At 34.6% G+C, this 14,442-nt stretch overlaps 1 protein-coding gene across 2 annotated transcripts in view; it reads left to right on the top strand.

Annotated features, from left to right (window-relative positions):
* LOC106461030 (transmembrane and TPR repeat-containing protein 2-like) overlaps positions 1-14,442 on the top strand; it is a 194,943-nt gene that overhangs the window by 170,796 nt on the left and 9,705 nt on the right. Inside the window, exons 9-11 of one of the 2 annotated variants that reach the window (XM_013920809.2) lie at positions 11,463-11,584; positions 12,444-12,525; positions 12,789-12,903. In XM_013920809.2, the coding sequence (XP_013776263.2) occupies positions 11,463-11,584; positions 12,444-12,525; positions 12,789-12,903 (319 nt within the window). Of the gene's footprint in view, positions 1-11,462; positions 11,585-12,443; positions 12,526-12,788; positions 12,904-13,559; positions 13,717-14,442 lie in introns of those variants that run through there. The other variant, XM_022387839.1, reaches the window with a different exon arrangement.

The following is a 14,442-nucleotide window of genomic DNA, read 5'->3' on the forward strand; positions in this document are numbered from 1 at the left end:
CATCTGTAGGTACCATAGAAACAGGCTGATTCAAAGCAGTTAATAACAAGTTATAAAAAAAAAACATCAACTTACAAGATATGTAATATGAATATAATCCGCTCGAACATAGCCACTAAATAATTATTAATCCACCAACTCCATTCTAAATGTTACGACTACTGGAGCATGACTACAATTTGATACTTGTAGATACCCCAATTATTAATGGTTTTTTTTTGTTTTTTTTTCTAGAAGATTGGACTGTTCTAGGTCCGTACATTTACAAACACTACACAACCTACGTTACAATTAGAGGAAAATACATTCAACCATTTACCAACTCGTGCAATCTGCAACGGTTTTGGTATTCGTTGTCGCTGATACTTTTACAAATCGTTTACTTGTTTCGTTATAAACGAAAACACCCGACTATTTTAACGCCTATAACGAGAAGTAAACGAGGTCACACGAGGCTTGTAAATCTGCCAACATTTAAAATAGTTATATGAAGCCATGGAAACAGGCAATTAATTAAAAGGGACCCCACAAATTATACAGTACCTCAAAATTCGAGCATCGCTCTGCTTGCCCTATAACAGTACAGCGTACCCAAGGTATAAAATAACCTACGTTGTTCAAATGTCCTTAAATAATGTTTACATTGCGTTTCCCAATCTTTTGACACGCCCCTCCCCCAATAATATGATATCTTTCGCGCGCCCCTCTTTTACTAGATGAGTGAAAAATGGATTAAGTGACGAGATATACTAAACAGATACACATTAAAATGCTATATATAATATAGTAACTACTTGTTATTTTCATTAATAAAAATTTATTAAAATGTTTAATTTTGCCTTATTCACTCTACCCTAATCACTCGCGCCCCCAAGATATCATTTGCACCTCCCTGGAAAGGTTCGCGCCTCACACTTTGGGAAACACTGGTCATTTATAGAGATAGATAAAGGAACATTCGTGTATGTATATTTGGCACATTCAGAAATGTTCAAAATAAAGATTAGATCCATTATTACGGAACAACAACAAATGTATATAGATATGCAAGTTTCACCACTTTCACGTGTCCGCTTCACACTTACGGTCTTGTGTATTTACCTATTACTGGATGTGTTTGTTTGAAATCTCGTCTTCTTCGTGTTAATCGCACGACTAAGCTCTATAGAAAAATGTGTACGAAAAGTGCCTAAAAAAATACATATACGTTATAATCCGGAATACGTTCAAAGTTGGACTTTCTAAGATCTTACTTCTAATGAAAAACTGATAGATAGTCCTCAATCTTTTACTATCTATACGGGTTGTACTATACGGGTCTCCTCCAACTCCCCCCTCCCACAAGTTTAATAACGTACTTCCCTATCTACGTAATAAAAAACTACTTGTAGAGCAGGCCGATTTTCGTGTAAATTCAAATTTCACATCCATATGTTAACCCACTGAAGTACACAAGCATAGTCATTGGTTGATGGTTGGTTGGTTAAGCACAAAGCTACACATTCGAAGTTTCAGTTCACTTTTACATTAAAAGAACAGAGCAGCTATTTTAAGTTTGACTCTGCAAATAAAAAATCTTTATATCGGTTTTTACATTAAAAGTAAATCATGAAAGAGGCCTAATCTCTAAGTATCAATATTGTTTAGCATCAATTATCAATTCAAGTTAAGAGTCGTTTGAGAATACTGCACCTATTTTTTTTAGGTGCCACTGAAATTCTTCATGTGTCTTTTAACATTAAATTAAAACCAGACAGGAGGCCTTACCTACCATTGATAAACATACCTGAGTAACAGACATATTCTACTGAGACACGTTGATGAAGAAACTACGAATGCCAGTAAAAGCAGTAGTAGTAAGAGAGAGAGATTGTTGCATGACTTCGTCGAGATACAAAACGAACGAGGTACACGACTTCAGGCCGGAAATCACGTATGACATCACTCACCTATACTGTTAATACAGACAAGCCACACACGTACGAGCTCTGAGTTTACAAGTATATCACTTTGTAGACTGGTGCCACTTTGGGATAAGTACCTCTTGATAACTTGGCCAAAAGGCTTTGTTGTATCACAAGAATTAACTGTGTATAAATGTATAATCAGGTTATATACATGAATATAAATAAACATGCTTTGGACTAAAGCCTCTCTTTGTCCAATCATGGTATGGCCAGTCTGCAATCTATCAGCAGTAACAATAAGTTGTTCTTAAAATAAAGGCCTTGAAACAAAACTAAAACCAATATAATGTGCGAAGAAGCCCAATCTGATTTTTTTTTCTTTATTGCAGAGCTATTAAGGTTATCTGCCACCGTCCCTAATTTTGAGCTTCCGACCAGAGGGAGCAGCCATCTCCAACTCTTAAGCCTAACGCAACAACGTAGTACGTATCTGAAAACATACCGTATTGACTGGACATTCGTTTTATATCAAGAAATGTATAGTTAACCGCATAGGCGACAAAGATATCAAAATTAAAGAATAGGTTAAACAATCGTCAAGTTTTTTTTTATATTTTTTTGTTTGAAGAATATGACGTTTTGAGCTACGTCAGATCGCACAGCGCTAGGTCTAAACGTCATCCTCTTCAAATAAAAATACATACAAAAACCATTGCTTAGTTATAAATCATGAGTGTTTATAACACCATCTGAATAGAGATAAAATAGGATTTATTTGTTTCTTATGGATTTGTACCAGAGGCAACCCATAATCCCCACAGTCTCCTCTAACCCCCCCCCCTCCGCTTCACAAGTGTCCCTCTTTTTGTTAGTGAGACCATGTCCGTTCAATGTCCTATTCACACTACTTACTGCTATACAATCAACATTAAATATCATATCTTACAAAATATGAGGTTTGATCTTCAGGCAATTCAATCGCCCAATTCAAGAAGTTTGGATAGATCAGAGCTCACTCAAAACACCTGGTTAAAGGGAACGTCGATATTTGTATAACCACAAAAGATAATTAGTTTAAATCAAGAGATACACCCATTCTCTGCGACCAAAACTAAAACTAAATTACAAAACAAAGTTCAGTAACAACAAGAGACGTGGGTTTAATGCGAATCAGACCAAAAATGATAACCATTTCTCTACATTTAGCTTGGTTTGAATTTTTGGGCTACTCTTTTACCAACAAATAGTGGGATTGACCGTCACATTATAACGCTCCCACGCGGCTGTGACGGGGATTCGAACCGGCGACCCTCAGATTGCGAGTCGAGTGCCCTAATCACCTCGCCAGAGTGAAATTGATGTACAATTTTTAATAATATGCCAAACACACTACCTCTGCTGTATCCACTGCCGACGAGGCCTTTTGACCAATAGCAGGGCTCTTCTGCCGGTTGGGATAGCAAAGGGTGGTGGTTAATACAGTTGCTACAATTGCTGCTGTTGGATTTTTAACACGAAGCTACAAAATGGATTATACGCGCGGGTAATCGAACCATGACGATGTTGTATTTTAGTGTTGTATGTTTGGAAACTTACCGCTGAGCCACTAGAGATCATAGTTGAGACGTTATTTATATTACTAAATCTCTTGAGAACAGTTGTTATGGTGTAAACTGAATTACGTTGGTGAAATGTAATTTTTCACCACTATACTATTTATTTAACCCCAACCGTGATTTGCCCGAAATAACTCGGGCGCCCTCTATGTATCGATAAAAATATTTGCTCAAGTTAATTCTGGCAAACCATTTCACGCCGTATTTTTAATTCATTGCCCGAATTTTTCGCATGTTATTATGTATTACAATCAGTGCTCGCTAGATGGCACCGACAATGTTGTTTGTGCTGATCTCTATCGGATTTTTTCTGAATTACGTATCATAAACATTGGAGAAGCATTCCTATTTTTTATTGTAATTTCAGATACGTAACATTTATTTATCGAGAATATTTTGTGAAAAAATACAATAACAGATCAAGAAAGAACTTTTCTTTCATTAACATAAAGTACAAGTTATCAAAAAGCGAAATATAAAATTATTTTTTTAACCTAACTTAAAAAAAAACCTAGATACGAAAGGGTTCTCTTTCAATGATAAGAAAAACACCTAGGCCTTTTTTTTTAACTTCAGCGTGCACATTACTAATCTGTTTTTTACTACAGATAATAACTTTAAAAATCATATCTAATAGCACAAACTTTACTACATTAACAATCGTGATTAATCTTTATTTATTCCTTATTATAAAAACCTAAAACTGTATTCTATGTTCTTCAATGTGTTGATCTACTTTTTGCCTTCCAGCGCAAGGATAGCGTCACTAGTTTTTATATCAGAGGATGCGCACGCACTTCTAAATCAGAAATAATACATAACACAGGACTGCGATGGTTTTATTGTCTTGAATTTTTTAGATATTCCACAGTAATTCCTGTACGCCGAATCTGAAAACGATATCCATTTTTCTCTATCACGTACGGAGTTTTCACAAAACGTCATGACGCAATATATAAAAGAAATACCACAACAGTAATATTGAGACTAAAAGACGTAGATTTCACCAAAAAAAATGAGGATGCATATTCGTTTGACATCAATGCTGTTCCCTTTTCTTATGTTTGTATGTATTTTTGTTAACAAACATAACAATAACAAAAGTGTTCATTGTGGTAAACGAAATAATAATTTGATCTAAGCAAGAGTTTTTTTCTTCTTCCCGATTTGTAAAAAATTCTTACGTGATAGAAAAAAAAAGAATATTATTTTCGAAATCTGCATAGTTGAATTATGGAAAATCCGTTATTAAAACTAATACAACTTTTATGAAGTTTAAATTCGCAGGCCTGTTTTATTTTTGTTCCTATCTTCGCGCAAAGTTACACGAACCGACCAGAGAGGTAAGGCAGCTAGTCAACATCTTCCATCGCCAAATTTTGGGATAACTCTGACGTAATAGTGGAATTTGCCCGTGATTCTTATAATGTGTCCATGGCCCAAAAAATGTGTAGCGCGATTTTGAAACAACGGGCCTCGAACTCTGAATCCTAGGATTCACAGTCTGTTATTTTATTTATAACTAAGCCTTTTTGCGTTCTTAAGTTAATTTTTTGTTTGTTATTAACGGCAAAGTTACACAATGGGCTATCTGTGCTGTGCCCAACACGTGTATCGTAACCCGGTTTTTAGCGTTATAAGCCTTCAAACTTAACACTGAACAACTGATGGGCGTTGTGTTGGCCACTATCAATCACAGTCCTATTTTTCTAAAATTTTCTTTCTACAAATACATGTGTGAATAAACACAATTTTACATTTGCAGAAATGTAGAGAGAAAGGGGACGTGTTCTGCAGATATTTAAAAACAAATAATAATAATAAAAATAAGCAGATTAGTGAAATACATCAGATGTCAGGCAAGTGCCACGAGGTTATTAATACAGAATCAAGTTGTTTTTCTCTTGTAGACACAAAACAATAACGTAGAGTATTTCTTCCCACGGCCAAAGCCCTAATATTAATACTTAAGGTCACCTTGAATGAGACGTGTCTGTGCGAACGATACACTCCCCCCCCCCTCCCGAAAAAGCTCAAGGGAGAATACTAAATTCTGTACAGGAATACCGATGTAACCGGATTTAAAAAAAAATAAAAATTTACGTCATACAACCATCCATGTTTTTTTTCCACAACTCATTCACTACAACCTAAAAGAGGGGTCAACAAATATCACACGTTCTTATTTATGACGTACTGGCTAAAGTATCCGTTCGTTGGACGGGTGAAATAAAAACTCGTTTGTAACAAAGGATGTACAATTGTGCTTTTGTTGTTTTTTTCTTAGCATAATAAACATTAAAGTACAATAAAAATACATAAATGTATCAATACTTATTGACACAGTTTTTGCTTCCTTGACACAACTTCTATATCATTAACACGGACTTTATTTCATTGACACAGTTTTTATATCATTTACACAGTGTTCACTTCTATGACATAACTTCTATTTCATTCAAACGGCCTTTATTTCCTTCATACTACTTTAACATCATCAACATAAGCACAATTCCTTTCTAGTGAACAAAACTCCAGTTCCATACAAAAGTAAAACTTACTCTCAGTAAAAAGGTTAATCAAGTCCACTGTCTGTCTTACAGCTCCAAGCAATTAACTTCGTTCTGCTTGAATACCTCGAATCAAAGGGCCCGATATTTCCAAGTTGTCATTGTAATTATATACAATGAAGATTTAGTATATGTAGCTGACACAAAAACAACAACAACAAAATACATAAATGTTGAAGATCGGTATGTCAGAAACAAAAAATGAATCTTTAGACTACTCTCTAAAAATAAAAATTCAATTATGTTGTCTTTTAACTGAAACATGTATGATGAAGTAATGATTAGGTTTATCTCGTACCAGCAGGTTTTGTATCGGATCCCATTGCGTATTGATACACTACCTTAAAACTGAACCAAAAACGTAGACATATGTATCTATGATAATACTGCATCCAAAAAATGTAGTCCTCCTGTGGGACAGCGGTAAGTCTATGGACTTGCAACGCTAAGATCCGAGGTTCGATTCCCTCCGGTGAACACAGCAGATTTCCCAATGTGGCTTTGCCATAAAACAATCAAACACAAAATATGAACGTGTAAAATATCGTCTTTTGATATATTCCGAAACAAATTTTGCACCATTTTCACCAGATACTACTGGAAACCTGTTTCACGTGACAGTTTTACAAAAAAAAAATAATTTAAAATTTATACTTATTCTTGTCAGAACGTTCTGTTTTACAGAACGTAGAGACCCGACATGGCCTGGTGATTAAAGCGCTCGACTCGCAATCTGAGAATCTCGGAATCGAATCACTGTCACCAAACGTGCTCGCACTTTCTGTCTTCCCTTTAGTATATTACTGCGAAATTAGGAACGGATAGCGCAGATAACCTTCTATTAACTTTGAGCGAAATTCAAACCAAACTAAACTAGAACGTAAACGTAAAGTTTAATATTCAATAGTAAAGGACGAGGTTTAACCCTCCCAGGTCGCGAACAACCTATCCAGACAGACAACACACACAGAACATTCTTGACCCTCCCAGGTCGCGAACAACCACCAAGTACCTATCCAGACAGACAACACACAGAGAACATTCTTGACCCTCACAGGTCGCGAACAACCACCAAGTACCTATCCAGACAGACAACACACACAGAACATTCTTGACCCTCCCAGGTCGCGAACAACCACCAAGTACCTATCCAGACAGACAGACAACACACATAGAACATTCTTTTCCAAAACTTAGAGCTGACAAAATAGTCTGTTTTACAGAAACAGGAAAGATACAACAACCTTTTTTTTTACAGAACTTGAGCTGATACAACAATCTGTTTAACGGACGTTAGGCTGAAACAGTAATTTGTTTTACGGACTTTGAGCTGATACAATAATCTGTTTAACGGACTTTGAGCTGATACAACAATCTGTTTAACGGACTTTGGACTGATACAACAATCTGTTTTACAGAACTTGAACTCGTACATTAATTTATTTTACGGACTTTGAACTGATACAACAATCTGTTTTACAGAACTTGAGCTCGTACATTAATTAATTTACGGACTTTGGACTGATACAACAGTCTGTTTTACAGAACTTGAGCTGATACAATAATTTATTTTACATACTTTGTACAACAATCTGTTTCACGGACTTTTAGTTGATACAACAGTCTGTTTTACGGAACTTGAGCTGATACAATAATTTATTTTACGGACTTTGGACTGATACAACAATTTGTTTTACGGACTTTCAGTTGATACAACAGTCTGTTTTACAGAACTTGAGCTGATACAATAATTTATTTTACAGGAGAAGCAAATAATTCGTATTTCATTGTACCTTTTATTTTCTTATATTAATAAATACTTCACTTTTCAAGCATGTTTTACTGAGATAAATTTAAATTGTTACAGTTTTTTTTAAACACATTAACATGAAGAGCAGGCTTTGAGGAAAACTACACGGTATTTGTGTGCAGTAACTTTTACTGATTACTGTCAAAAAAAGTACGGTTAAGAATACTTTTCTTTAAATTGTGTTTCAGAAGTCAGCAGCTGTAATTCTATTGAATAAGTTCGATGTTACGATTTAACATTTCCACCGGTAACTCGCAGCTAATCCTGAGAGCTTACAACGCAGTAATTCGGGGTTCTTTCCCCACGGTGGACATAGCGCAGATATAGCCTTTCGTTCAGTATCGTGAACTCGAGCGAAAATCTGGGATTTCGTTAATGTCAATCTGGAAGCTCACAAGACTAGAGGTTAAGGATATGTTTGTGTTTTTTCACAGGGCCGGATTAACCATTAGATAAAAACAGTACAGCAACAGCACAAGATGTTTATTCACAGAGAGTATACTGTTTTAAAAGAACAACTTTATATTTTAACCAAATATAATATCATTTATTGATTAATTATTGTCTGAACTTGAGATAAACTTCATGAGCTTGCTGGCTGTGAGTCTATCTGTCTGTTTATAGACAGTGACTCGAAACATGAAAGGATAAGAAAATGAAAAATATAAATTATGGACAGCAATTATAGTAATTCACTACCAGCAAACTTTTTTGCTGACCCTTTAGAGAACCCTAAGTTATAGCTTAGTTAGATTGTTCATTAATATGGCTCTGTAGTTTGATTATAAATAAGATCCATACTAAAATAAATTAACACAAGATTAAGATCACATTTTTTCTATTAAAATAATAATTTATTCTTTGATAAGATATTCAACTTAATGTTGTGTATAAAAATTATTCTGGTGGCGCTTTCGCAATATTATAATCGCTCATCGGCATTTAAAATATCGAATATTGTAAGTCTCATATGGAGAGTATTCTGTTGTACCAGATTTACGATCAACTTTTAACCAGAGTTAAAATATGCGCTGCGAACTTAAAGGTCTGTATGTTAAACATCATATTCAATAGTGAAAGTACATTGAAATTTTTCGTCACCTTATTTTCGCTGTTAACGCGTGTTGCGACGTTACGCGATTTTTAACGATTAAAAAAAACAAAAAAAAAACGTCGCCTTGTGTTGTAGATATACTTTTTCGGGTGTTACCTTTCCAAACAGCATGGATGCGTCCGCTTAGATATTGGACAGTGGCATATCCATTTCTATTGAAATGTTCCCCCTCCTTTTATAAACCAAAATACATTACGTTATTTTTTTTCCAACTTGGTTATTCAAGCTAACTGCTGTAATTATACTAGTCTTGCTTTACATTACTGATTCTGTTTTTCTCAAGTTAAATTTTTCAAATAAGAAATAAAAATAATCAACGCTCAAAAGACTCAAGCGGTTTTAACATTGTTTGGTTCTGTAATTTCTTTTCATTGACTGTCGTTGTTTCGCGAATTGGAATAAAATTTTTCCGTGTTTCGTATTTGAGTGACTGAAGGTGCAACATTTACTCCGGAAAGTGATTTTGATTTCACACCCCCAACGATTGATTCGGAAATTTGAATTATTTATTCTATTTATCCGTATTATAATGAAAATGTTCTTTTTCGTAGAATGATTATTATATTGGCTATCGACAAGTAGGTGGCGCTACAAGTTGGTACACTGCAAATTAATGATCAGTTGTTTTTAAAACGCACGTTTGTCCAATTCTGATTTGGGTGCCTAAATCCAATAGAATCGTATCAGTAAAATTGATTTTATATGTGTATATATATATATATATATTTCATGAACATTAATATAAAACAAAGAATGGAAATACCTCGTATAATGTACCTCAGAACGTCAAGATATTAAACTGATTACATTTTTTGTTCGTGAAGACCGGCGCCACGTTATCTAATGTACTTCACATCAAAGGTGTAGTGCTGCCGGAGTCCCGACATTTAAAAGACTAAAATATGCATATAGAAAATAAATTACTCAGATTACACCTGAAACTGTCTTTCATAACGAAATTCTCAGAGTGTCAGAGAACACTCCGACTGTTTATTAGAGCTCTTTCCTACCACTCAATACGCTCTTTGTCACCCTCCCTCTGGAGTTAATGTTAGGCACCATGCGACCACTCGGCTCAAAAGCAGGTGCCAGAGCGGTAAAATGGTAAAGTGTTTGTCACACGTCACGAGGTTTATCAATCAAACGAATATGGTATTAAAAACGTAATAAAATACATTTTACAACTATATTACGTGTTTAAAAATATACACATTTTAAAAGACTTATTATTTATATAATATACAACTAAGATCGCTTTTTGAAGTTCATTCGTGTTGTCAGTACAGGAGGTGTACAAAGCATTATCAAAGTCAACGTTGTGAATATTGTTTACAGAATGTTGTTGTTTATATTGAAGTTGTAAGAGACTAGAAGTATTATATATATATATATATATATATATATATATATGGTTTCCAGCTGTTGCTATTTTTTCCCCATGCTGCTTAGCGTAAAGGAAGTTGGGTTGCGTGTTTTCTGTAGGTAATATATGCGTTTTCAATGTATTACTTATGTAAATAGCCTCAAGTAATTAGTAATAACTATATATTTTCGTAATTTAAAATCGACTAACAAAAATAAAAATGAGGTTATGAATATGGGGGTCTTTACCCTGATGGTGACATCATACATAGGATACATTTTGGCAGGGCTCCGGCACTGTAAAATTTTGCGCTACACTACTGCTGCAGATTGTCAAGCAATTGTTAAGACTAATATGAAAAACTGAAAGGATGGTGTCTTCATATTATACTTAATATCCTGAAGTCACTGGGCTTGTTGCAGCATTCTTTATTAAGACTAATATGTGAAACACACAACAGATGGCGCCACTATATCTAATGTACTTAATATCCTCAAAGCTCGGCTAAATCTAGTTTTCTTCATTAAGACTAATATAAAAAACACACAAAGGATAGCGCTACCTTATATATTTTGCTATTTTATAATTTGACTATTACACCAAGATATTAACACCACTTTAGCTTATGTACTTAAAGAATCTTCATTATTTTTTTTCTCTCATCATCTTGTAATGTATTTCTCTTGTTTTCTGTTCTTAAGCCACGAGTGGTGGTAATAAAATTTATATATTTATATAGATTGTTTTATGTCATAAATGTTATTAGAAAATAAGGCAGGTTGTGCTTAGGGAGGTTAATTAACAGCGCCATCTCGACAGAAACGATTTTGTCGTCACTGTAACTGGTGCAAAATTATCGAATCAAACCCATCATATCACTGTATACTCTTTCACGAAACATGGAACATAGTATAATTACGTTTTTTTCTTTCTTAGTTAACAAAGAGAACTCCATATTGCCTGAAAAACATAAATAATGTAGAGCAACATTTTGCCTGGAAGTCAAAGAACGAATGTTTTTCGCTTTAACAACAAGTATTACTTAAAACTGTTTACCTGTATAAACGTATATTTGTTCGTAGGCGAAGCCTTCTTCAAACTGGGAAAGTTCGTCGACGCCGAACAGTGGTACAAAGAGGCCTTGCGGGTCAAACCAGATCACGTTCCTGCGCATCTTACATACGCGAAACTATTATCGAAATGGGTAAGCCGTTCTTTTCGTAAGCCAGAATAATCTGAACAAGAGTAGGAAATTTCATGTAGTTTAAAAGTTGTGTTTCAGTTTCAGCAGGACCATGTGTAATGCAGTAAAGTTATGGGTTTCAACATCGCTTGGATTTTTACGTACTATAAAGCTGTAAATAACCTTTCGAAAAATGAAGTGGTGGATGTAATAACAAAATTCTGATATGTACCAGCTGTAAATAACCTTTCGAAAAGTGAAGTGGTGGTTGTAATAACAAAATTCTGATATATACCACCAGCTATAAATAACCTTTCGAAAAGTGAAGTGGTGGTTGTAATAACAAAATTCTGACATATACCAACTGTAAATAACCTATCGAAAAGTGAAGTGGTGGTTGTGATAGCAAAATTCAAATATATATCAGCTCCAAATAATAATTTGTGTGCATTTATTTCAAAACGCAAACTAAGCACAATTCGTTAAAAAAGAACCAACCGAAACACCCCACATTCATGGATATATTAGCAACCAAAAAAAAACCCCTATTTAGATATATTACCAATCGAAAAAAAAACCCTATTTAGATGTATTACCAATCGAAAAAAAACCCTATTTAGATGTATTACCAACCGAAAAAAACCCTATTTAGATGTATTACCAACCGAAAAATACCCTATTTAGATGTATTACCAACCGAAAAAAAACCTATTTAGATGTATTACCAACCGAAAAAAACCTATTTAGATGTATTACCAACCGAAAAAAACCTATTTAGATGTATTACCAATCGAAAAAAAACCTATTTAGATGTATTACCAACCGAAAAAAAACCCTATTTAGATGTATTACCAACCCGTGAAAATATCCTTTCTTGCAGCACCGACCTGTAGAAGCGGAGCAGTGGTTTCTTAAAGCAATGTCTATCGCTCCTAATGACTCCAGTGTCTACCAGCATTACGGTAAGTATAGAACTCAAATTATAAATTATAGTGGTTTCTTAAAGATTAAAAATAAGCTTCGACTTAGAAACGGATGAAGACAAAAGGCACATTAATTTAACATTATACCAGAGGATGTATTGCCTTATTTTCACCGAAACGGTAATAATAAGAATCGTTTCTTTTTTATTTGTTTTGATATAGTTCTTTTGTGTTTCCATATTAGGTATTGACTTATTATCCTCGTTTTCTGTAGTAATTTGTAATGCTTTTTATTTTTTCAGGTCAGTTTTTATCAGAATCAGAACGGCACAATGAAGCCGCCGAAACTTACCTTCGAGCTGCTCAGTTGGCTCCTGAAGAATACGAGATCGTCTTCAACGCCGCTAACACCCTAAGGTAAATGTTGATTAGTGGTATCAACACACTGGTAATCTATATAAATAAACATCAATATGTGTGTGTGTATCTGTTCCTTATACGTTTCCACATTTCTTGATCAATCACCTGTCTGCTGTGTCCGCCGAGGGTAATCGAACCCCTGATTTTAGCGTTGTAAATCCGAAGACTTACCGCTGTCCCACCGGGGAACTTTTGATCAATCAGCACCAAACTTGACACAGGATGACATGAGGAATGTCATGAGGGGTTGTTTCTCCTCCTAATTTCATATCTAATTTCGGAAAAACTACCAAATCAGCCCAACTTGACACATTGATAGAGGAGGACATGAGTGAAGGGGGACCCCACCCCCATCTAATTTCATATTGATAGAATTCTTGAAAACAGTATGTCTTTCTTTTGAAATAAAGACCGTGTTAATGATATAAAGATTGTGTCACGGAAGTAAAGTCCGTGTCAATGATACTATATAATGATATAAAAGTTGTGTCAAGGAAGTAATAATTGTCAATGAAATAGTCTGTGTCAATGATATAGAAGTTGTGTCAAAGAAGAAAGGACTGTGCCAATGATATAAAAAGTTGTGTAAATAAAATAAAGTCCGTGTTAATGATATAGAAGTTGTGTCAAGGAAGCAAAGACTGTGTCAATAAGTATGGATACTGTTTATCCATTTTACCTGACCATTATCAACCACAGTCACTGTACAACATGCTAGGTATGGATACTGTTTATCCATTTTACCTGACCATCATCAACCACAGTCACTGTACAACATGCTAGGTATGGATACTGTTTATCCATTTTACCTGACCATTATCAACCACAATCACTGTACAACATGCTAGGTAATAATATTGTTTATCCATTTTACCTGACCTTTATTAACCCCAGTCACTGTACTGTATGGTCGTTTTACTGTTAGTTCATTTGTCAATACGAAATGCCGGTTTCGTTTTACAAGTTGTATTTTTTTACTGTTAGGCTATATTGTAATATAGTGCTGTATATAAGAAACTGAATATTATATAGCTCTTAAACACGGGTAAAATAAATTAATACTATGTTTCATAAACACGATTTTGTATTTCTTTAAAATAACCTTCATGTCACAACAATTATATCGTTCACACAACCGTTCTTTCCTTGACACAACTTTTGCATTGACATAACCTTTATTTCATTCACGCTACTTTATATCATTAACACGGACTTTATTTCATTGACACAAGTTATATATCATTGACACAGTCTTTGCTTCCTTGACACAACTTGTATATCATTAACACGGACTTTATTTCATTGACACAACTTTTATATCATTGACACAGTCTTTGCTTCCTTGACACAACTTGTATATCATTAACACGGACTCTATTTCAGCATGTTGTACAGTGACTGTGGTTGATAATTTACACATTTTACCTGACCCAGTATCCATACCTAGCATGTTGTACAGTGACTGTGGTTGATAATTTACACATTTTACCTGACCCAGTATCCATACCTAGCATGTTGTACAGTGACTGTGGTTGA

This window comes from Limulus polyphemus, unplaced genomic scaffold (genome assembly GCF_000517525.1).
Source record: "Limulus polyphemus unplaced genomic scaffold, Limulus_polyphemus-2.1.2 Scaffold883, whole genome shotgun sequence".
Classification (NCBI taxonomy): Eukaryota; Metazoa; Arthropoda; class Merostomata; order Xiphosura; family Limulidae; genus Limulus; species Limulus polyphemus.